The sequence below is a fragment of the Camarhynchus parvulus genome, chromosome 2 (assembly GCF_901933205.1).
Source record: "Camarhynchus parvulus chromosome 2, STF_HiC, whole genome shotgun sequence".
NCBI classification, from domain to species: domain Eukaryota; kingdom Metazoa; phylum Chordata; class Aves; order Passeriformes; family Thraupidae; genus Camarhynchus; species Camarhynchus parvulus.
The window spans coordinates 44,229,104-44,251,693 of NC_044572.1; the positions used below are offsets into that span (position 1 = coordinate 44,229,104).

Sequence of the window (22,590 nt, forward strand, 5' to 3'; positions counted from 1 at the left end):
GCCACATAAACTGAGGGCCACAAATATCTTTCCAGTTAGAACTGAGACTCTGGTGGTAAATGTTCCAGGGCCACTTGCTGTCACAGTACTGAATGCTACACATCTCTTGCCTCCAAAACTCACTGATCACAGCCCACTGGATAGATGGTCCCTGTCCTGTGCTGCCTGTGTCATGTTCTGGCTGATCTGAACCACCTACCCACCTACCCCCACAGATGGCATTAAATTCTGGCAGCCAGGAGTGCTCCCTGACATGCTTTCCTGGTGTAGACATAGATCTCCTGTCCTCCAAAGGCAGCATGTCTTTGTCTAGTTGTAGAAGGCAGATTCTTCCTTCACTAATTAAAAAAGGAAAATGTCACCAGCAAAATTTGGCCCAAGCTGTGGGGTTTCTTTGTACTTTGAAGGAACTCAGTGGCAGGTCTCTCACTTGCTTCAGTCAAAACAGGATCCAAACATGGTGATGCCAATAAGCCTTTTTCTAGGATAAAGTGTATTTAGACTTTAAACCACTGGTCAGAGGTATGACTGATTTTTCTGTGCCTACTTTTAAGGTTAATTCCATGAAGAAATTAGGCGACTGTGGCCTGACTGTATGCCATCTTCCCAGTCCCACTAACTTTTGATCCTGTTGGCCAGTTTCAACTCACCATCGACCTGGGATTAGATTCCTGCCTGCATATAGACAAAGAGGCAGCACTCCCAGAAAAGGACTGTGATGTGATCTCTGCTTCTGTTGCATCCCTGAGAATCACCAGGCCACAGAGGTGCACAGAGCACCCAGCAAGATGACACTTCTGCCACAGCTATCGAGATGTTTAGATATCAACAAACCTCAAGATAAAAATCTGTAAGAAACCCAACTTTTCCTGCTCTTAGTGCTTACAGTTGTTGCTACTGGTTCTGCTCAGCTTTTTAGGTTTACAGTGCAGAACTGCAGTGACCAAGAATCATCTATACAATGAAGTGCTTAGGGGTTGGATATCACTCTAGAAAACTGAAAAAAACACTAGCATATTTGAAAGTCTTGGCACCTGAGACATTTCTATCAAAAAACAATGCACATTCATACAGTAGAAACTTGGTAATTGAAAGTTGTCACCAAACATTTTGGTTCAGAAACTGAATTTCTGACTTATGTATTTGAGGGCTTTGCAGCAAGTTTTTGGTATCTACCTGTTCATGTTCTAGTCATAAGAAGAAATGAGTCCTTTGTCTCCCCAAATGAAGAGTTTCACTGCTGCTTTTTCTGTCTTAAAACAGAAGCCTCCACAGCAGGATTTTAGTTATCGAGCTGATTTTCACAAAAGATTTGATTCGTTGCAGTCCTTTGAAGTAGCTGCTGGAGAACAGCACAAGATTTGCATAGAAAAATGGATGAAGGATTTTATTTAGATGATAATGCCTCATATGAATACCCTTATGAAACCAACGTCTGTGAAATGGGTGACTATTTCATATTTAACATCTATCTCACTGCTGTCCTCTACATTCTGGTGTTCTTCCTCAGTCTGCTAGGAAACGCTTTGGTGTTATGGATCCTACTGAAATATGAAAACCTTACATCTTTAACAAACATCTTCATCATGAATCTCTGTATCTCTGATTTAGTCTTCTCCTGCATGCTGCCTTTTTGGGTAGTGGACCAGTCCTTTGGATGGATTTTTGGTGAGTTCCTTTGCAAAGCATCAAATGCTATTTTCTCCATTGGCTACTACAGCGGTGTTTTCTTTTTGACTCTCATGACTATCCTGAGATACTTGTTTGTGGTGAACCCACTTTCAACTCTGAGATCCCAGACGCAGTGCTGTGGTGTTCTCGTGTCCTTGGCTGTTTGGACTGTTAGCATCTTAATTGTGGTTCCTGAGGTGATTCACACCACAGTGCAAGAAGACTTGGAACAGCACAGGTTCTGTGACTATGCCAATGGGAATTGGAAAAAGGTGGACATTTACGTGAGAAATGTACTCTTCCTGTTTTCCTTTGGAGTCATCCTATTCTGTTACTTCAAGATACTCATAATCCTGCTTAGAGCAAGATCTCGCAGAAAGCACAGAACTGTGAGACTCATCCTCATTATTGTGGCAGCTTTTTTCCTGTGCTGGGCACCCTACAACATCCTCAGCTTCCTGACTACTTTTCCACCGCCTACCTGTCAGTATGTGAAGGACTCCAACCTTGCCTTTCACATCAGCCGTCAAATTGCTTTCTCCCACTGCTGCCTCAACCCTGTGCTCTATGTATTTGTTGGAGTGAAGTTCAAGAGGCATTTGGCACAGTTATGCAGTCTGTGTTTACACTGCAGCAATGGTCAAGCCTCCAGCCACAGGACCTGCTATGAAGGCACATTCCAGCGTGAAGGGACATCTCTCTATTGAAGCAAGACCTAACTATTAGGACTAATCCTGAATGAACTTTTAGATTTTTCATGCTAAGGATAGCTTCTAATTCTTAGAGGCACTTCCCTGAGAAAGATACACAAATTTATTCTTTGCAAATATGCTGTGTATGGAAAATAACAAAATGTATTTGCAGTGGGATGGAGAGATGAGAATGCCAAGAAATTACTGACCTGAAAGTCTTAAGTTCACAGTTTTTTGAACAGTGAGATGGATTTTCTCTCACTTATACTCTCTTTTGAAAATTAAAAAATTCCTTTTTCCTTTGGCATTAAAACATAGGTTTTAACATAAAAGTTGTTGCATATCTCTTTCTTACCTGACTTAAAATACTTGGATTGTATATAGCAATAGACACATAGGTATTTTTTGTAAATTTTAATGCCTTTCAATGTTTATCATTTTACTCATTGGTCTTTTTTTTGTGGGGAGAGATGTCTCTGGATTAACTGTTCTGACAATAGCTGCAAGACCTCAGAGTTTCTGAAGTTCTCAGGGCAAATGTTATTTTATCTTCTGATAGATACATATATATAAAACTAGCTTTGTGTGAAAGTAGTCTTTTGGGTCTGAAATTGATAACTTTAGGAGAGCCCTAGAAGGAACACAGATGCTAAGCAGACACTTCACTAGGATATCAGTTTTCCTTCTGTTACTGCTGTTTGCCACAGGATTCTTCCAGTCTTTGAATATGGTTTCAGATGATTGCAGCAAATCAACAGCTCATCTCCTGAGCAGAGAGGGAGCATATTTGCTCTTTCCTCCTTTTCTCCCTTTGCCATGGTGCTGAGAATACTTAAACTTATAAATAGGTTATAGTGCAAGAACAAATGGCTTTTTAAATAGCAGGATAAAAATTGTTTGCTTTATTTGTAAAATTTATTTTTGGGGTTTTCTTTAAGATAAACTGATACCCTTCTTCATTCTAGCTCAATAGGTATTTTTAACCCCAGGCAGTGTAACATATAGTACATACTCCAGTGTAGCTGAATGACAAAGTCCCTGCAAAGAAGAATATTTATTTTCCCAGCATTTATATAGAAAGCCAAAGTAGTTTTGCAGTGGCACCAAGCAATGGTTTAGCAATGGTTCTAAGCCAAAATTTGGCTTTTCGGGCATCTGTCTTAAAATGTCTATGCTGTTTCTACACTATTTCATTTGACCTCTAAATATTATCTGGAGCAGACAACAGATTCTTCACAGCTGCTGTGTAGTTTACAAAAAGGAGAAACTCAGATAGGCCCATAATACAATATCCTATTTCTGATTATACCCAGAAGCAAGAATGCCTAAGGAAAAGCATAAGAATGTGACATATATGACATAGATCAATACAGTCTTCCTAGGGCTTGTCCATAATTTCTAGTTTGTGCTTTGGTTTAGTTGCCAGAACAAAGTGTTTATATCGTGTCCCTTATCATCAGATGCACCTTTCTGAACAGATCAGTCCTGGTATCTCACTTACTACAGTAACTGCCTATAATGTAAAAAATTAAAAAGGGGACTCATTAATTCTACAGGGTTCCAATTCACTTGTGTTCAGACAAACCATGGAAAGATAGAAGTTGTCATTTTTTTCTGGCTGTGGTGGAGACCAGTGTTTGGCTATTGCTTCCTGTCAAGAAATGAATTTGAATTTCATTTGAAATGAATGTGGCTTCAAGAGACTTTGGGCTGGGGACTGAATACCACCAATTATTGAAGAGATAAATTACTGAAGGACAAATTGGTCCAATTTCTTCTATTCTGGTAAGCCAGGACCACGTCATTGGTGCCAGCAAATCTCCACAGGAGGAAAATACTATAACCATGAGTACAAGAAGGTCTCATACACCTACATAATTTCAACAAGCTGTCATTCAACTCATTGTCTTGGAGCGACATGACTGTGAAATATTTGTTGTTCATATATTTTACATCTGTCTAAAACAAAGTTGAGAATTATAATAGAAGCACAAAGTCTGAAATGACCCTGCTCTGCCCAGTTTTTAGCAAATTATTTAAATCTGCTTGTAACTTCAGCATATTTTGTTATTTTTTATATATATTACAGTGTATCTGAGTATGTAAAAAGAATTCTTGGTATTACCCAACTGTATTGCTGCCATAACAAAGTAACTCAGAATGTAGATATGCTGCCTCCTGATATAAGGAATTAGTACTAATAAACATTCAGAAATCCAATGGAATTCTACCCTGTGACTATTATTCTGAGCCTCTGATAACAACCTATTAAGGTATTTTCAATTGAAGAAGTAACTGTAAATTGTCATAGGTTAATTTAGCATGGAAGAGACTTCTGGAGGTGATCCACCGCTCCGTGCTGCTCACAGAAGTTTTATCTGCCTGATCAGACAAGGTCACTCAGGGCTTTATCTGGTCAAACTGATAATCTGCAAGAACAGGGACTCCAAGTCCTCTGAGTCCTTGTTGCAATGCTTAATGACTCTTATGGTGGATGTTTTTGATTCCACACAAACAAAATTTCTTTTGCTGCAGCCTAGTGATGTTGCTTTTTCCTTGCCTTCTCTGTGTCTTCACATTAGAGAATGGAAAAGAGCCATCAGATCTCTCCTAAACCTTGTTTTTTCCTGGGCCTAAACATATCCCAGCCAATTTAGTGTCCTCATACATCATGTGCTCCAGCTCCCTGTCCATCTTGGTGATCCTTCATAGGGCTGGCTTCAGTCAGTCAGTGTCTCTTCCTTACATTGGTGGCCCCAAAACTAGATACTCCACTGCAGATCACGAGACCTGCAGTACTGAGACATTGTCAGTGACCACGATAATGTCAGGCAAAGTGGAATAAAGGTTTCCCTCAGCCTGATGGCAGCACAGGCCCATAAACAGTTAGTCCTCACTGCTACAGGGCCACATGCCTGTGCTGTGTTCAAATTTTCGTCCACTCGAAATCCAAGATCGTTCCTGGCAAAGCTGACCCCTAACCCCATGTTTAAGGAAACATCCTGTTTCCACTAAAATCAATGAAAATTTTGCTTCTGATCATAATCAGAGCAAGAATTAGATGCATAACTGTGTGCACTTTTGGCAAAGCACAGCCTGTACTTTACTGCCAGAAGTGTTTTCACTGAGAGTCAGGAAACCTTCATATTCTCAAGGTTTTAAAATTTTGAGTTTATTGCAACCATAAATAAAATTCTACTCTATCTTCTCCTTATGGCTACTCTGCAGCTGAAAATGCCCTTGTTCATCCACAGAAGCAAAATACTGAGAAGGACAAAGAAAAGTGTGAGGAGTGGAGTACTCTCTCCATATTCAGAAACAGCTCAGGTAACAAAACCAACACATATTTGAGTTTGTTTCATTCCTCCAAACAATGCTGCTTTCTTCCAACAAATAGAAGAAAAAAAAAAAAAAGAGCTCTTTATCCCTGTGCCACCCATACAGATGTATGTAAAAGACTCTGTTTCATTTAAACTGCACAGTCGAGTCTATGTCTTGGCTCTCCCATGTTGTTGTTGGTGCAGTTGGACCAGCACCAAACCAGACAAAATTCTTGATCCCTACTTTGTCCACACAGGAGTGAAATGCAGCCAGTTCTGATTAGTGGCAGCTCCTAAACCTGATGTGCTCTGGTGGATGTCAGTCTCTGACCTGATACTGAGCAGAATATTCTTCCAAGCTCCTCAGCCACTTTGTCTAAAATGCCATATTTGCCTCTAGATGTTTTCCAGAGCTTTGCTGGTTCTTTTTATGTTTCCTGCTCCCAGCTTTATACCTACTGACAATTATTTGTCCACCTATTCAAAACAGAATGCAAACAAATGCAAAAAGTGCTTCCAAAGCTTTCTCCCCACGGTCACAGAAGGTTTCTGATGATGAACAGCAGCCTGTTGTTCAGTCTAGCTACAATGGTATGTTAATCCATTGAGGGTGACCAGGGGAACTGGGAGTTAACTACTCTCATAAAATACCTCAAGTGCTAGTGGAAGCAAAGCCCTTCCAGTCATTATATAACATCAATTAACTCTTGCAAAAAACTTAAAGAAAACATGTAGCACATATAACAATAACATCAGGAAGATGGAAGGACACGTCTATGGACACATATTCAGAGACCACCATAAAACATTCATCTGTGGTGCACAGGAGACCACTAAGCAGCAATTTAGTTGTTTTAGTTGACTGAGTTGGCTACCTCTATTACCCAGTGAGAAAACTTTCCCCAGCAAAGGCTTTCCTTTTGGGGGCATGATTGACATTGCCTTTCCTGGCTAGTAAAACTGAAAATAATTCCCATCTAGCCAATCATGGTTTATGAAGAAGTTAATCAATAAATTTTATCAGAGTAAACATACAGGAAAGCAACACACGTTGAGCAGACAATGTGGGTCTTTTCTAGTGCAGCTTCCAAAAAGGAAAGATCTCTAACATCTTCTATTGCCAAGAAATGAGGAAATATGGAAAATTCTAAGGAAGTGTTGGTCAGCCATGGACCTAGTTGGAAACAGCATGTTTTTGTCTGAAGAAATTGATGTATACATAAACAGGCAACAATTCAATACTTAACATCAGTAACTAAATATTTCTGAAAGTAAATACTACATAATTAAAAAGAGGAGCAATCCATTCTAATTGATTATTTTCAAGTGAAAAGTAGAATTCCACACAGACTTTTTGAAAATTTGTAAAGTAAGATCCATTGCAGTGAAATAACATGGCATTTGATTTACCATTATTTGTGTCTGATGACCCTGAGATTACTTTTGGAAGACACCCAGTTGCCTAGAGATCAATGGAAAACAAACACTTATATTCAGCAGATGCTCCTGGCGCTGCTGCATCATTCAGCAAAGCGTGCCAAGAAAAGTAAGCCTGAAGGTTGCTTCCAAACAGTGTAAGACATCCTACTGCATCCCATGCATCCCAAATGCATATATCCTGCATTTCTGAGGGCACTAAAATGCTTTTGAGCTATTCAAAAAACATACATTAGATGAAGATTAATCACCAAAACCTAAGGTGACTTAGTCATTCTTATGTGTGAAGGATGATGACATGTCAGTGATCACGTACTATACATATTTCCTCAAGACTCTTGAAAATTTGATGCTTTGCTCTTCAGCTTAAGCTGATGTTTATGACGCTAAGAAGGTCACAAGCATTGTGGCAAGAACTGATGACAAACTGCTTGCTCACAAGTTTAATTTGAAATCTTTTATTTACCAAAGCAATGTGGGAAAAAAAGCAAAGGAAGTTTTTCAAGTTTGCACTTCAAGTGCAAAACAAGAGTAGCCTATTTCAGGCACTGGGAAAGAAATGTCCTTTCAGAGAATCCCATGCATTGTGGGAGGGATAAAGTCTGAAAAGAGGAAACAGCCTGCCTGTAGGAGCCTGGAGCTGGGAGTGTCAGGAACCCTGTGCCGCTGTACTCCCCACACCCTGTCTCAGGAAACAACCTCTTGTTCCAGTTTCACACTTGCTTTAGGCCAGTCTCTGACTTTTTGTGGACATAGTAATCTCTCCCTACGTCTTTCACAGAGTCACAGAATCAATTAGGTTGGTAAGACCTCTGAGATCGAGTCCAACCCATGACAAACAAACACCACCCTGTCAACCAGACCATGGCACTGAGTACCATGTTCAGTCTTTCCTTTAATACCTCCAGGGATGGTGACTTCTCCACCTCCTTGGGCAGCCCACTCCAATGTCTAACCACCCTTTCTGTGAAGAAATTCCTCCTAATGTCCAACCTAAACCTCCCCTGGCACAGCTTGAGACTATGTCCTCTCATCCCTTCAGTTCAGGGATGAGGATTTTCCTTTCATCACCTGGCAAGAGCAGACAGAGGAAATCTGCTGCACACCAGATTTATCATGCCTGACTTTCACATTTGCCTCAAGTTGTCTGTGCAAAGAGCTTGATAACTGATGTGCAAATGAGGAAAAAAAAAGGAAAACCCCCATACAGAATAGTCGTAAAAGCAACACCCAGTACTGTATTAAAAAGTATTAAAAAAACAACAAAAATTTATGAAGGGTTTGTTTTCTTTTTTTTTTTCAGTGGTGCCCAGCAACAGGCCAAGGAGCAATGGTCAATAAGTCAAAACACAGGGACGTTTCACCTCTGCGTGAGGAAGAATTTTGCATTGAGGGTGGCAGAGCACTGAACAGGCTGCCTAGGGAGGCCATGGAGTCTCCCTCTCTGGAGACATTCCAAACCCACCTGGACGCGTTCCCGTGTCACCTGCTCGAGGTGACTCTGCCTTGGCAGGGGGTTGGACCAGGCGTCTCCAGTGTCCAATCCAACTCTAAGGACTCTGTGATTCTGTAAAGAGCGACTTGCGTGAGGTCACCAGAAACAGCAGCCTCCCCGAAAGGAAACCACCCCAACACTGCAGCTATAGCCGAAAGCGACGATTTCTCCCCCAAAGCCGCTCCAAACCCCACAGCCCTCCCCGCGCCGTTCTCCCCCCGCCACCTACGGCCACCCCCGGCGCCGCAGCCAGACACCGCCCCGGGTGTGGGGCGGCCCCTCCGCGGCCTCACGGGAGTTGTAGTCGGGCGGGGAGCGCCGGAGCCTCAGCCCGGGCCGCCTCTGCGCGACATGGCGGCGGCGGCCGCGCAGGTACCGAGCGACCCCTCCCGCACACCCCCGAGGGAGCCCGGCGGGGCCGGGGGCGGGGAGGCGGCGGCGGGCGGAGGGAGCTGACGGGGAGAGGGGGAAGTGACTTCGGCGGCTTCCACTTGTTGCTTCGCCGAGCTCGGCTTCGAGGGGAGGAGCCCCGGCGGGGCGAGAGTTGCCGGGCGCTTTAGGGGGTGCCCGGGTCGGCTCAGCGGCGGAGTGAGCGCGGGCATGGCGGGGGCACATCAGCCTGGGGTGGGCTGGATGCTGGCTGGCATCGCCTGGGAGCCCCCGGGAACGGGGGGTCCCCGTCCCTCAGGGCCACCACCTAGACCCAGTCCCCTGAAGTGTCATCGCGTCCCGCGGTGAGCGCTGACTTTAGGCCGACATCAGCACTGCCTTCTGTTTTCTGCCCTCCTGCAGCTGCAGGGGGAGCGGAGTCACCCTGCTGGAAACCAAACACCCGCCCGCGTCCGTGCCCTCACCCCGCTGTAAAGTGCTGACAGGCAAATATTTGCCGCGGCCCTAATCCCACTTTGCCCTTGTGTCGGCAAATCTGCGGCGGATGGATAGGGAGAGGGTTTTGCTGGCACACGGGGAGGCTGGGGCTGTCTCCAGAGCAGATGCCGGGTTTGCAGCCGGCCCTCCTCCTCCGGCTTATGTTGATCCCGGTAATCCAGAGTGAGCAAGGAGAAGGAAAAAACGCAAGGTTTTAGTGAAATGGTTGTCTGCTGCCTTTGGACACGGGATTCCACTCGGGCAGAGGTGCTGCGGTGGTGAGTCGGGCTGTGGAGGGGCTGTGCCGTGTTCTGGAAGCTGGTCAATCCCCTGGTGCTGCAGCTGCCCGAGCACAGGGCCGCCTTTTCTGTCCGGGTCACTGCATCCAGCCTGCTGCTGATTTTTGCAAGGTTGGTTTGGCACCCAGAGTTGGTCAGCTGTAGACTTCACTCTCCTAGTTTTGCCTGTCACTTGAAACCAAGCTTGAAGTTTTAAATTTGAAGTTGAACAGAGGGAGAAGTACCAGGCCTTTGTTTCTTTAAAGCTGAATAGTGAAAGTGGATGATTTTATCCAGCTCTGACTTTGTATGCTCATGAAGGCAAGCAGGGTGAAACTTACAGGGTAAAACATGTTCTCTTTCTGGTCAGTAGCATGGCAACGTGTTCTCTCCGACTGCCATGCAGTAGTGTGTTTTATGTTTTCCAGATTTTATGGTGTGCAAGGCAGTTTCTTGGAGTCTTCCAATGATCCTCGTGGGAGTGCTTGAATTTAAAAAATGTTCTAGACGTTCCAAATAGTGTTTCCCAACATTCACATTTAGGAGACTGTGGTGCAGTTAAAAAGTTGTATCTTAAGATACTGTGGTGCAAAACAACTGATAGTCAATTTTGCTCTGCTTGTTGTAGTATACATATGTAATATCTGTAGTATATATATCTGCCAGCATTTGTTATAAACCTGGTTTCACTACTACTTCACAAGAACCTCTTAGTTATGGAGCCTGATTTTCATGTATAAAGGAGTCTCTTATGTACACCATTTGATAACAGTGAAAGAGTGTATTATGTTTGCAGTCCCTCTCTCCACTGCTAGAGGGTTACGTAAAAGGAATAGGAATTTGTCCTAACATCCTGGAGGCTAGGTTCCTCTTGTTTGGTGCATGATCGAGACCTAAAGAAACAACTAGGGAGAGAAAACTAGTCAAGATGTAGTCTGTGAAATTGCAGAAATTATGCAGTAGACCCAAGGAAAAGTAATGCTGCATTTTTTTTAACCCAGATTGTTATTTGCTTTTCTTAGTTGATCACATTTGAAAATTAACAATTGTTTATTTGTCAGATAAATGTCAAACTCTTCTACTATTCTTTACATGTTTTTGAGATGATTAAACTGAAGGGAACTGTAAGAACCCTAAGTGTTTTTATTGTTACACATTATCATTTTAGTATATTTCTTTGTTTGTATTACTGTGTGTTTATTTGTTTGGTTTTGTCAATGCAGGGACACTTATGCAGCTTGTATCTAGTCTAGTTCATATTTTGATGTAGTAATTCCATTTTGTTCGTGGAGGGGTAGCTGTTTGTGTCCAAAAATTCTCTAATAGTAATGATTTGAAATCCTTTGCCCAAATGTATTCTGAAGAAGGTTTTGCAGTTCGTAACACTGATAGAAAGAGCAGAACTTTTTATGCAAAGTGCCTGAATCTCAGTGCAAGCACAGGACCTTGACTTGTATGCCCTTCTTTTGGTTTAATACTTTTGCCCATGTTGGTATTCTGTGTTGATTGGTGGTATGGTGACCTCAGCAGATATTTACAAACAGTTAACCTCTGAATGAGTTCTGCTGGGAAGAAGGATGAGGACAGGAATGGTCTTGCTACTGCTACAAGCCAGTTTAGGTTTTGAAAGTGAACTGGTTGGATCAGGATATCCCAAATAACTGGGCTCGTGCCAAGCCTGCGTCATCTGAGAGCCTGTCTCCTCCCAGCTACCCAGCATGACAGTCTCATACAGGCATCTCCTCCAAATGCTTCCAAATCTTTGGAATTTTTACCTCTGAAATTTCCCCTTTCCCCCAGAAATGGTGACCTTCACTAGAAATCTCACAAGAAAAGAGAGAGAGAGGAAATACGCCATTCTTCCTGCTACAGAGGAAGGAAAACAAGAATTCTTTCTGTTGACTCTGGGCAGCATGACTCACTCAGTGGCCTGTCAGTTTGGGTTGTCTCAGCCTGGTTTTTGCTTGCCTCACCCTCTATTTGGTCTACATATGTGGTCAAAACCTGTAATTTTCAGTGTTGCAAGTTGGTATTTCACTGGGAACTGCATATAGGCCAGGAGTTATTCTGGTGAGCTGCTGGCTGGAGGGAGGACACATGAGGTGCTACAAGTGGGCAAGGCTCAACACCCATCTGCCAGACTTCCCAAAACCATTAGCTGGAGGAAGCCTTTTCAAGTACTTCTGAAACCTCAGCTTGGAGGGACAGTGTGCAACGGTAGATGCAGAGGTAAAAAGTGCTGCTGAGGAGAGGTCCCATTAAAATCCAGGATTTAATTGTTGTTGGTTTTAACTATCCCGAAGTCTCAGACGTGGCTGAGATCCTTTAGTCAGGCCAACCTTCCTAAGGAAGTTAACAAGGCTCAGAGACCAATTTTGGAGACCTGAAAGAGATTTTTTAACATCTCCAAGCTTGTACGATGGGCGAGTTGAGTGTTATGAATCACCAAATGCTCCTCTGCAGCTGGAAGTCAGAGTAGCACCTGAGTGTCATGTGCCTGGCTTGAAGAATGTGTAAGGCATTTAAATGGTTGTATGAGTTGTAGAGAGAAAGAGCAGATTTTGTGGCAGGGAGAGACACAGGGAGAATTGTTTAGGAAAATGAGAGCATGAAGGGGGAAAAAACCTTTTCACTCTTGAATGAATTCTGTCTTTTCAGCTCACCATACAGGCATTGAGACAGGAGGGGTACCTTCTCCCAGGGGGAGTGAAATAGGATGGGAGAAGTGTAGAGAAGCAAGTCTCTGGGAGAGTTATGGTTGGGTTAATTGATAGATGTTAGTAAACAAGGTGTAGCTTTCCTGACATGGGACAAGGTGTGGCGTGTCCTAAGGGAAAAGGGCAGACAAATTTGTTAAAAGCGATACTTGTAAAATTCCTGTTATCAGAAGAGAGCTCTTCTCTTTGTAAACCGACTGCTTCCTCAAACAGGGAAGTTCTGTCATCATGAGATAGGGCTGAGACAAGGTTGTCTTTGTGAGATATGTACTAGGTCATCCCTGTGGTGTTGTTTGCAGAAAGTGGTCATTTGAGTTCATGTTGTTCAACAGTTATTGATGTGAAGGAATATCAGAGACAAAACAATATTCTCCAAGTCAGGAATCTGTGTCCCTAGTTTGATGCATCTGTCCTGTTTGGCAAAGTACAGTGTAAGGTTTTGAAAGGTTTCAAGCCAGGCGTTAGAGTGGAGATCCAGTTTGATAGGTGCAGCATGAAAAAAAATTTGTTAGGGTGCCAGCTTTGTCCACTCGAGGTTAAAAATTAACTCAGTCTCATGGAGTTCTTATCGTGCCACTGTATGCTCTTGTCTGTTGCCTAGTTTTGATCTTTTTCTGAGAAGAGGTTGCAAATACAAGGCATAGGGATGGAATGAATGTAGGTCAGTTGTCCATAGAATAGAGAAGATTGCACAAAAAAAACCTTTAAAACTTTACTGATTCTTTTGTGTCAGTCTCTTCTGCCAGGTTAGGGGTACAACCTGTATTTTATGAAGGTCATTAGTTAGTGTTCTTATGCTGTAAAATGCAGATATTCCTAGAGCACAAGAGCCTTCCCACAAAAAGGCTTTACTGTAAGGAGTCCTTAACTATAAAAATGCTCATTTTCTGCCAAGCATTTGTGAAATGTGAATGTTTTTATGCTTTTCATCTAGTTACTCTCTTCTGCTATGTTATGATCCTCTGCGAATTTGTTTTTCTGGACATGTGTTTTCAGCAAGATGTCTTTTATTGCTAATTATTTATATTCCCGAACCATGTTTTTGTCACTGAAATGTGAAGTTTTGTTGGTATAGAAAATTAAGGGGAACGATTAATTTGAAAAGAAAATTTCACTTCTTGGAATGGAAACCTTAGCTGTCTTTCAGGCTGTGCCTGCCTTTTGCTTTTAATCCTCCTATTTAATATAGTCCAGTGTGTGTTTTTATTAGTCACGTATCTTTGTATGCCGTGTTAAAGCACAAAGGGTTGAGTTGCCCTGTAAAAAGCACGTGTGTGTGTGACAGAAGAATCATGCTGTCTCTTTTATACCTCAGATCCTAACTTTCAGCAAATAGCTCTCCAGCTTTATGGATATGTGGTTCTATGTGCCTGCGTGGTACAAAATAAGAAAAACTGCAGCACAGCTGCTGTGAATTTCACTGAGGCTCTATGTTTACTGCAACAACGAAGTACAAAGTAGTTTTTTCAGACAATTACTGGAATGAAATTATTTAACTGAATCAATGCTGTTACAGTTCTGAGAGTTAGGGACTATTTTTTCCTCAGTTTTTCCCTCATCTTTGCCATGAGCTTTGCATTCAGTGTCTTTTGTCAGTGTGTTTTGTAGCCAGCTGGATGACCAGGTAGGCTGTTTGGAGTTCTTTTCCGTTGTGTGCCTCGCAGTTAACAGTCAGTGTCTGCTTTTATAGAACATATCATGTTCACACTACACAAAGAAATAATGCAGTTAAATTTATGACTTATAAACATAGGATTTTTCTCAGTATATTCTCTTGCCTGTTTTGTTTCATATAGAATGTTAGAAAAAGGCATAGGATTGTGGGCACCAGATAATTAAAGGTCTTGTGATACCATCTGGGGCCATGTGATGAAGTACCCTTGTTTGGAACAACTAAATCAGAGTAATCATATTAACAAGAAATATTTCCATAAGAAGTAGAAACTAGTGGATCTTGGTTTCCAATGAATATTTTTTGCAAACCTGATTTACTGTTTACCTGAATTACACCAAGTCTGCAATGTGAGCTCTGCTCTTACTGCATACTGAAAACACATTTGGATGGGGAATGGATTCTCTGGTATCAGGCTATAACAGAGGTCTCACTGTAGCATTTTTAACAATGCAGAGACACTTTGCTCATGGACATCCTCCCTGCTTCCTGTTTTCATGGCACATGGAGAAGTAATATTTTGAAGATGTTATATTTTAAAGATAGCTACTTTCTGTCAAAGTTGCCTAAAACTGACCAATTGATAAAAAAATAAAAAGCTGGCTGTTGGAGATGCAGGCATGATGTAAAAAATGAAGATAGATAAATTTTATAGAATCAGATTAAATATAGGTCATTGTAGCTACTTCATTAACCAGTTTAATTACAGTCATTATACTTTGTAACCTGTTTTATATGTGTCTCACTCCCCTTCAGGTAAATCTTTCCTTTTCTTGTATGTGGGCTATTTCCTTTCTGCTTCTTTCTTTAATCTCCAGGATATCCTCCTCTGTAAAGAAGATTGCCACCCCCACACTAGCACTTATGCCAGCAAGGGAGGCAGGAACCACCTTCAGAGATCAGCAGGCACGGCCCAGGAATGCGAGGAGGGACTGGTGGCATGGCCTGTCTTGCCTCCTCTGTGCCAGGTCCTTAGTGTAGCTGTGCTGGTGTCATTGCAGCTCAGCAGTTCTGGGCAAGTTAATGCCATCAGCCTTAGTCCAGTGCTGTTATGTAAGAGGTAACGATGCATCATCTAAAAAGCTCTTGACCCACAGCAGGTCACTCGTCCCTGAGGAATGTATCATGCTGTTTTCACAAAGCAAATATTTACAGGTGTTCATAGTAGGATAGGAAATGCTGGAGGAACTAAAGAATTCTGGGCAAAATGTTCTGTGATCAGAAAGGACTAGATCAGGTGTTTAAGAAGCTCCTCCTATTCTGAAACCTTGGGAAACCAGTTAAGATACATTATCAACTTTCTTTGCCATAGGAAGTGAGAGCTCTGTACCTTTCTGTGGGGTAAACTGTGCTTTCTAAGAACACCTCTGGAAGGACCATGGAGGGGAGAAGAACCTTTCTCCCCCTTTTGTAGAGAAGAAAGCAAGTAGAAGTTTCAGCACATTTGCCCTATGTCATAGTCCAGGTTGAAAGATCTCCTTTCACCTCTGGGAAGAGAAGGGGATAAATGCATATGTCGTCTGTGGGAGGTGATGCAAGGGAGGGGGAAGCTGTGAGACCTGGCACCAGGTATTGAGAGGTGACAGGGAATAGGCAGAGGAGTGGGCTGTGCAGCTTCATGCCTCCAGCTGAGTTGTGGTTTCTTTTCAGGGTTCTCACATTGTACATAGGACATCCAAACAGGAATAAAGATGGGTATCGTGGGCTGCTTTGGCACAGGAAGATCAACCCACTGGGAGCACAGAGCCTTCTCTTGCCCTGTGCCACTGACCTGTTGTGCACCCAGTAGTGACTTATTTGTGGCTTCTGGGCATGCACACTGATTTCAGCAGTGCTAATGGGGCTGGGGAAACTCTGAACAGCCTTAGTCCTCTTCCAGTGAATGTCTGCCTGTGCACCCTGCTGGGAATTAGCATTTGACAAGGTCCCGTGCTGTGCCTGGCTGCCATAGGATGCCCAGTGTCCCACTCCCTGCTGGTTATTGCTAAATAAAGGCTCAGTTCCCAACTTCCTACTCTCTCTGTAGATGCCTGCCATTGATCTGCTCGCTGTTTTCCTGGCATGCCTCTTCCAAAGCCTTTGTGTCTCTGGAGCCTTGAATGGGAGTTTATTCTGGCCTTTAGGAAGCACAGGCAGGACCCTTTGTTGGTCCTTGCTCTTTTCCCTCTTTGTGTGAGGAAAAGGTTTGGATGCACTTTTTGTCTTTTCATTGCTCACACGGCAGAGTCTTCTCACTTCAGCTCCTTTCTGTAACAGCTGCCAAACTGAGCAGATCGGCCAGTATTACTGGGAGTGCTTAGAAAGGAAACATTGACTCAGTGAGCTCTTGCTTTTTTTCAGTATTACCTAAACCGTGTCCAAGTGTCGTACTTTGTAGGATCTCTGGGTAGCATCGAGATAGGAATCTTGGATATGTCACATTGTTGATTTAAGGTAAAAAACTGTGTTTGGCACCACAGGTCAGGTAGTCTATGCTATTCTGGTCTTCTGTCCCTGAAGCAACTGGTTGTGGTGGAGATTTTGCAGGCAAAAGCTTTCCCCAGACAGCACATGGTCCACGTGACACTTGTGTCATAACATAACAACTAACATCAAAGCATGGAAATGGAAACTAGCATGTAAGAAAGCACAGGTATGCGGAGAAACTCAGGGGTAAGCCTAGTTTCAGCCTTCTCTTCATACTTAATGTTCTTCTGTCTCCATGGCTTTGTTAATGTTTGCTTTGTTTCAAATAGAAAAGAATACAGGATCACATTGGGGTCACTTCCTATCAATACCTTAATACTTAAGGTAGGAAGGATGATCTGTTTGATTAATTCAGACACTTACTTCAGCCGTGCCAATGTAGCTCTTTTGGGAATGAAAGAATGGAAAGAGAAAGGAGATATAATAATGTGACCTAATCACATTAGACTCAAAAGTTTGCAAGATTTTAATAACAACTTAATTTCATTGCAGTTCAGCTTGAATAATAACAAAAGCACTGATGTGTAACAGCAATTTTTCTAAAGATTCAGTACTTTGGGTGTTGTCTTTGCTTGAAACTTTGGCTGTACCTCTGCAGACAGAATTCTGAACAACCTTTGAATAGGATGCTTAGTATGAGTTCCGTATGTAGTTTCTGTGTGGCTTTTTTCTTTGAATGATTGTTTCCAGATCAGCATTGGAAAGATTGCATCCCCAGGCATGGTTGTTTTATTAAAGTGTTTGAGGTTTTTAATTAATTTTACCTTAAGAAAAATTTTCTGTGAGCGCTAAGTATAATTCATCTTAAGCAAAGAAGGTGGTACAAGGTATGTTGATCCAGCCAGGGATGCTGTAACAGAGCTTAAAATAAAGTGGTGTCATCTTACATGTGTAGGGAACAGTGGGTTCTGAGAAGGGGTTGAGAGGTGCTCCTTGTGCTAAAATCACACTCCAGTACTAAATATTTAAATAGTTCTTGCACATTAAAAATATGCTCCAGTATCAGAGAGTCAAGCATGTGTGATTTTTGACTCCTTGGCTCGTGCCTACTCTATGTCTTGAAAGTCGTTCTGAAATGGAAAAGTTGTCTTATCTTTTTACTCTGCAGCCTCTACAGTAGGGAAGGTCTGGCAGAGGGTTTGGGGAGGGAAAATCACATGTCATTGGAACCTTCCTCAGGGTCACAAGATAGATTGAGTGAAATGCCAGCCAGAGCTGAGCTGTACTACCAACTGTGTTGTAACTCCAGCCAGAGAAAATTGCTCTCTGAGATTTGCTTGGTTGTTTTGAAAGATATAACTGAAGAAATAACTGAAATGGAAAGTGAAAACTAGAAGAAAACATTAAGGAGATTCCTGTAAAAGGGTTGGCCTTGGAATTCATTACTCAACAAGACCTAAAATGTCGAAGCATCTCTTTTCTACTCGTTTGAGCTGATAAAGACTTTCATTTTATTTTTGACTTTTATACTTGCAGGTGTCACAGAGAAAAATAATTGTCATCAACCCAATCGTCTTCAAGGATATGAACTCTGCAGTTTTTATCTAGATGGATGAAAAGGTTACCAGCCCAGGAGGGGAGTTCCTTTTGTTTCCAAGATGGCAGCCACGAGTGGTGAAAGCCAGCTGCAGCGAATTATCAGAGACTTGCAAGGTACACTGAGAGCCATGCTGACAGATACGTTCTGGAGGCTGGACTGCATCCTCCAGGGTTTAGATAACAGAGAGTAGGAGTTGTGTTTTCTATTGTGTAACTTTTTCCTGCAGCACTGTAGCAACATAATTCAAGGTGTGCAGTGTGACTGATTTTTTTTGTGAGACAAGTGCTGTACCTTCTGCAGGACCCTGAGGTCCTAAATTCTGTAAATTTAAACATGTAAGAGAAAAAATAAGTTTTATAATTTAAAGAAAGTGGTGTGTGAGGTGTGCATTGTGAACTAGTACTTCAACAGCATGCATAAAGCTGTGCTGCTACAAGACTTCATGTGAACTAAAGAGAAAGGGCCTAAAACTCAGCCTTCCTTAATGGGAAGCTGGTGTGGAGTTGATGCTAATATGGGAAGGGAAAAAACAGGATGTAGTATTCACATTCTCTGGACAGAGAGATGCATAATTTTCTCTCCCAGGATTTTTCCTGGGGAAGGCAGTGAGAAACTGAGAGAAGAAGAGAAAACAATTCTTATCTCTATTTACTACTCTTGTTGTTTTGCACATGTAAAATGTGTTATAGAGATTGTTTACCTAAAGTGATTTGTTAATTAGACATCAGTGAAAGTTGTTTTTATTCTTTGGCAAATTGGGTCAAAGCTGTGTCTTGGCTGTCTCCAGACAGTCACAAGTTGTTTTTAGTATTTCGTAATATGGTATTTCTTTAGTATGTAATTAGTATAGTATTAGTGTAATATAATATAACTTAATAAAACATTGTTCAACCTTCTAAAATCATGGAGTCAGAGCACATTATTCCCTAATTAGAGTCACCCTATATCGATTACATTGATGCCAGGAGGCCAAACCTAGCTGGGAAAGGAGACCCAGAGGAAGGATGCTGGAGAATTACACCTGCTGTTTTTGCTGCAGTGGAACCTGTTTTCCACTAGAAGTAGCCAGCTTCATTTAAACAGCTCTGTTGCAGGCAGAATTGTTATCAGATTCATAACAGTTTTTCTGCTCCTTTTCTGTCCTAATCAGCTGCCTATCCCAAGATTCTGATATTTTTCCTTTTAATTTTTATTAAATAAAAGGTATATGCACCAAAGCTGAAAATCTACACCTTCCTGTAACCTAAAAAAGGAGATCTATGTGACTACTACAAGAAGAAATTTTAATTTGCAAAGGGTTATTGAGTGGCACTGAGAGCTAAAGCTCACTCAGTCACCTGAAATAAATATAAGACCAAGGGGAAAGCAAACTCAAAATCAGTAAGTTCTGATGCTGAGAAGTACATCCTTTTGGGGCTAGAGTGTCCCTTTGGGGCTAGAGTGGGACAATAAAGTATATTTGACTTGAGATTTCCTTACCCACTATGGGTGTACATTTCAGGGAAGCAGAGTTGCTGTATGCTTATTTTTTATTTAAATTATGTTTTCATTTGTGTTTGTAACCAGCACAAGCTGAACCTTCCTGAATAAAGCATGGAGAAGATAAATGTGCTGACTGAACGACTGTTCTCGTGTTACTGATCCCCTTTAGCAGATTACGTGCTTTGTCCTTTCTAATCAGAATTCTGTTTGTCCTGTGGCAATACCTTAATGTGCACATGAGACAGCAAAAAGTTATTTCTCTTCCCTCTGCTGAGGTAGCACTTAGCAGTTGTCTGTTAGCAGGTTTTGCTAAGTGTCAGAAATACTGGGTGTGTTTTTAAGAAGAAATAATCCATGCAACAGATTGTCACAGTTTGAACCCCTATTTTCTTATAGGTGGTCTCACATTACAACCTTATCAGTCATTTCTTCATATTGTCATTAAGACATTTCAGCTAAAAGAAAATGAGTCCACATGCAGAGTGTCCATGAGGAGAGCATTTATTTAGGTGTTTGATTCGGTGCTATATGTCCTCTGCATTAGTTAACTATTTTGCTGTCTTGTTTTAAAGATGCAGTGACTGAATTAAGTAAAGAATTTAAAGAAGGAGGCGAACCGATCACAGACGACAGTGTCAACTTGCAAAAATTCTCCTACAAGCTTGAGTACCTCTTACAGGTAAAAAGTGATTTGTGTCATTTGTAATCCACCTGCAAAACTTGGCCTTATTTTCTCTTGCTGACTCTTCACTATGTGGATTTTAACTCGAATAACCATAAATATCCAGTTGAGTCTCTCTTTCTATTGTATTTTGGTGTGTGTAATAAGAGGACTGAAATATGTGCTGCCTATTATACTTATTTCAAGTGAAAATAAATGTAATCAAAAGGCAGTGCTGGAAGTTTGACTTGAGGTGTGTAAGGCATTTCTTTATTGATCTGAAAGAGCTGAACTTGATTTTAAAGATATATCTTGCTAAATTATCCTGAAAAAACTGTGGCAATGATATCTTGACATTTTAATGAAAAATAATTATTGGATTTAAGTAATTTATAGAATTTTCAACAATTTCACTTTGGAAAGCTTTTTTTTTATTATTATTGTATTTAAGTCCTAAGGCAAAAGGCTGATTTTTAATCTGGAGAGCTGCTTTTTGTCCACCCTTAAGGTTTAAGTAAAAGAGGATGCTGCTGGGCAAACTGAAATTCAGTTTGTATAGTGTGGTGTCCACATATACCATAGTCATGCCACTGATTGCAACAAATGCTAATTTGCAACAAATGCTAATCTAGCCTTAATCCAGGCAAGGGAGTTTTAATGGGGCTGCAGAGCAGAAACTGGAAAATACTTTGGGATTTGAATGGTCCAGGGTTCAGTCCATACCCTTGCTGCATTGCTGCTCTGAACATGATTTAGCTAGAGCGGGTTTTTCTGGTACATACATGTGTGCTACTGCCATGCTTAATTGTAGGTCTCTGAGCAACTGGTTGTTAGTGCTTTGCTCTTGAACAGCTGCTGAATCTACTGCCAGTCTTTGTCTCAGGAGTTTTGAATGGATGTCTGTATTTTAAAGAGACCCAGAACATTATTATCTCTGACTGTCAGTTAAGTAGGTTTTGCAACTGCTGGATTGCAGTGGTACAGTGCAGTGTCTCTTTCCTTTGTGAATGCGCTGGCTAAAGCTAAGAGGAGTCATGAAAGCACATGCTGCTGGGAGAAGAACAGAATTCCAAGTAGCTATATATAAGTGTATTTCTATTTAAATATTGCTCATTGTATTTTGTTTTCCTGGTTTAAGTTTGACCAGAAAGAAAAAAGCACATTGCTGGGGAACAGAAAAGACTACTGGGATTATTTCTGTGACTGTCTGGCAAAAATCAAAGGAGCTAATGATGGAATCCGCTTTGTCAAGTCTATTACGGAAGTAAGTATATCAGTTAAGCATCAGAATATGTGGTTTATGTTTTGCCATGTTTTTTCAGAGAGCAGTAGCAACAAACAAACAAACAAAAAAGCTTTTAACATATAGCAAAAAAACTGGGTTTTTTTTCTCATTTTCACATGAAATATAAAAATGCAAGATTACTTTTTTTACTAGGGCACTAAATTATGTAGGATTCAAAAGCCTGATTCCTGTTTCAAAGACTACTTACACAAGTGAACGGACCGGTTTGTCTCTGGTTGTGCCCTGCGTTTTCATAAACTTAATGTTATTTTCTCTAAAAAGAAATTAAAAACTAAGTCAAGGGTAGAGCATGCCGTCTTCAGCAAAGCTTACAGCAGGATCTGGCTCTAAGTGTAAGATGAAAGGTTCACCATATTTGACTTTTGTTAAGACTTTTTAAACTGGTCCATAGACTTGAGGAGGACTGACTGAGAGCAGCAATTTCATCTTCTGTCTGAACTCTGTTCCTCTGTGTGAAATAGCATGATGAAATGACTAGGGATGATTGTCATTATTCCCTTTGGGTAAGCTGTCAGGAACAGCACAAAAAGCACAAAAAGCCTTGTTCCTGTTAGATTTAGATTAGTAACAGAAGCTTCATCTTGTTAAAAACCACATTATGTCTTCAGCTTAATGCATTGGTGAAATAAAAAGCTGTGAGAAGCTTTCTGTGTTGATCCTGTCTGAGTCTTTAGAATTGTTTGAAGAAGATTTTCCTAGTGGATAGAAGAGGCTGTGGTGTGGTGATTGCAGATTTCTCTGTAAAGGTGGCTGTGCTGTAGTGTTCAGCAGTTTGTTGCCTGTGGTATCACCTGCATATTGCCACATATAAAGGCTGCTCTGCTTTTTCCTTCTTCAGTACCTCTGGCTGTTCAAATTGTTAGCGCAATGTCAGAAATTATAGTTTGGAAGCAGGATATTTTCTACTTCAATTCATGTGCAGCCATAGAAATTAGCTTGTAGAAGGCTTCTTTAATCTTTATTAACTTGTGGTTTAGAAATACAAA

General features: G+C 41.5%; 2 protein-coding genes across 4 annotated transcripts in view; both read left to right on the forward strand.

Moving 5' to 3' along the window:
• The first annotated feature begins 1,373 nt into the window (after positions 1-1,373).
• On the forward strand, positions 1,374-2,378 carry XCR1 (X-C motif chemokine receptor 1). The gene has a single exon (XM_030943833.1). The coding sequence runs from the start codon at positions 1,374-1,376 to the stop codon at positions 2,376-2,378; it is 1,005 nt and encodes a 334-aa protein (XP_030799693.1).
• Positions 2,379-8,733: 6,355 nt separating this feature from the next.
• The window catches only part of FYCO1 (FYVE and coiled-coil domain autophagy adaptor 1), a 45,886-nt gene continuing 32,029 nt past the window's right edge, over positions 8,734-22,590 (forward strand). For all 3 annotated transcript variants that reach the window (XM_030971827.1, XM_030971828.1, XM_030971829.1), the window contains exons 1-4: positions 8,734-8,987; positions 18,092-18,268; positions 20,210-20,316; positions 21,437-21,562. In XM_030971827.1, coding sequence (XP_030827687.1) covers positions 18,214-18,268; positions 20,210-20,316; positions 21,437-21,562 — 288 coding nt within the window. In that variant the 5' untranslated portion in view covers positions 8,734-8,987; positions 18,092-18,213. The remainder of the gene's footprint in view (positions 8,988-18,091; positions 18,269-20,209; positions 20,317-21,436; positions 21,563-22,590) is intronic.

Bases quoted from the DNA above. Each gene is read 5' to 3' on its own strand.
- XCR1 (XM_030943833.1), top strand. From the start codon at position 1,374: ATGGATGAAGGATTTTATTTAGATGATAATGCCTCATATGAATACCCT.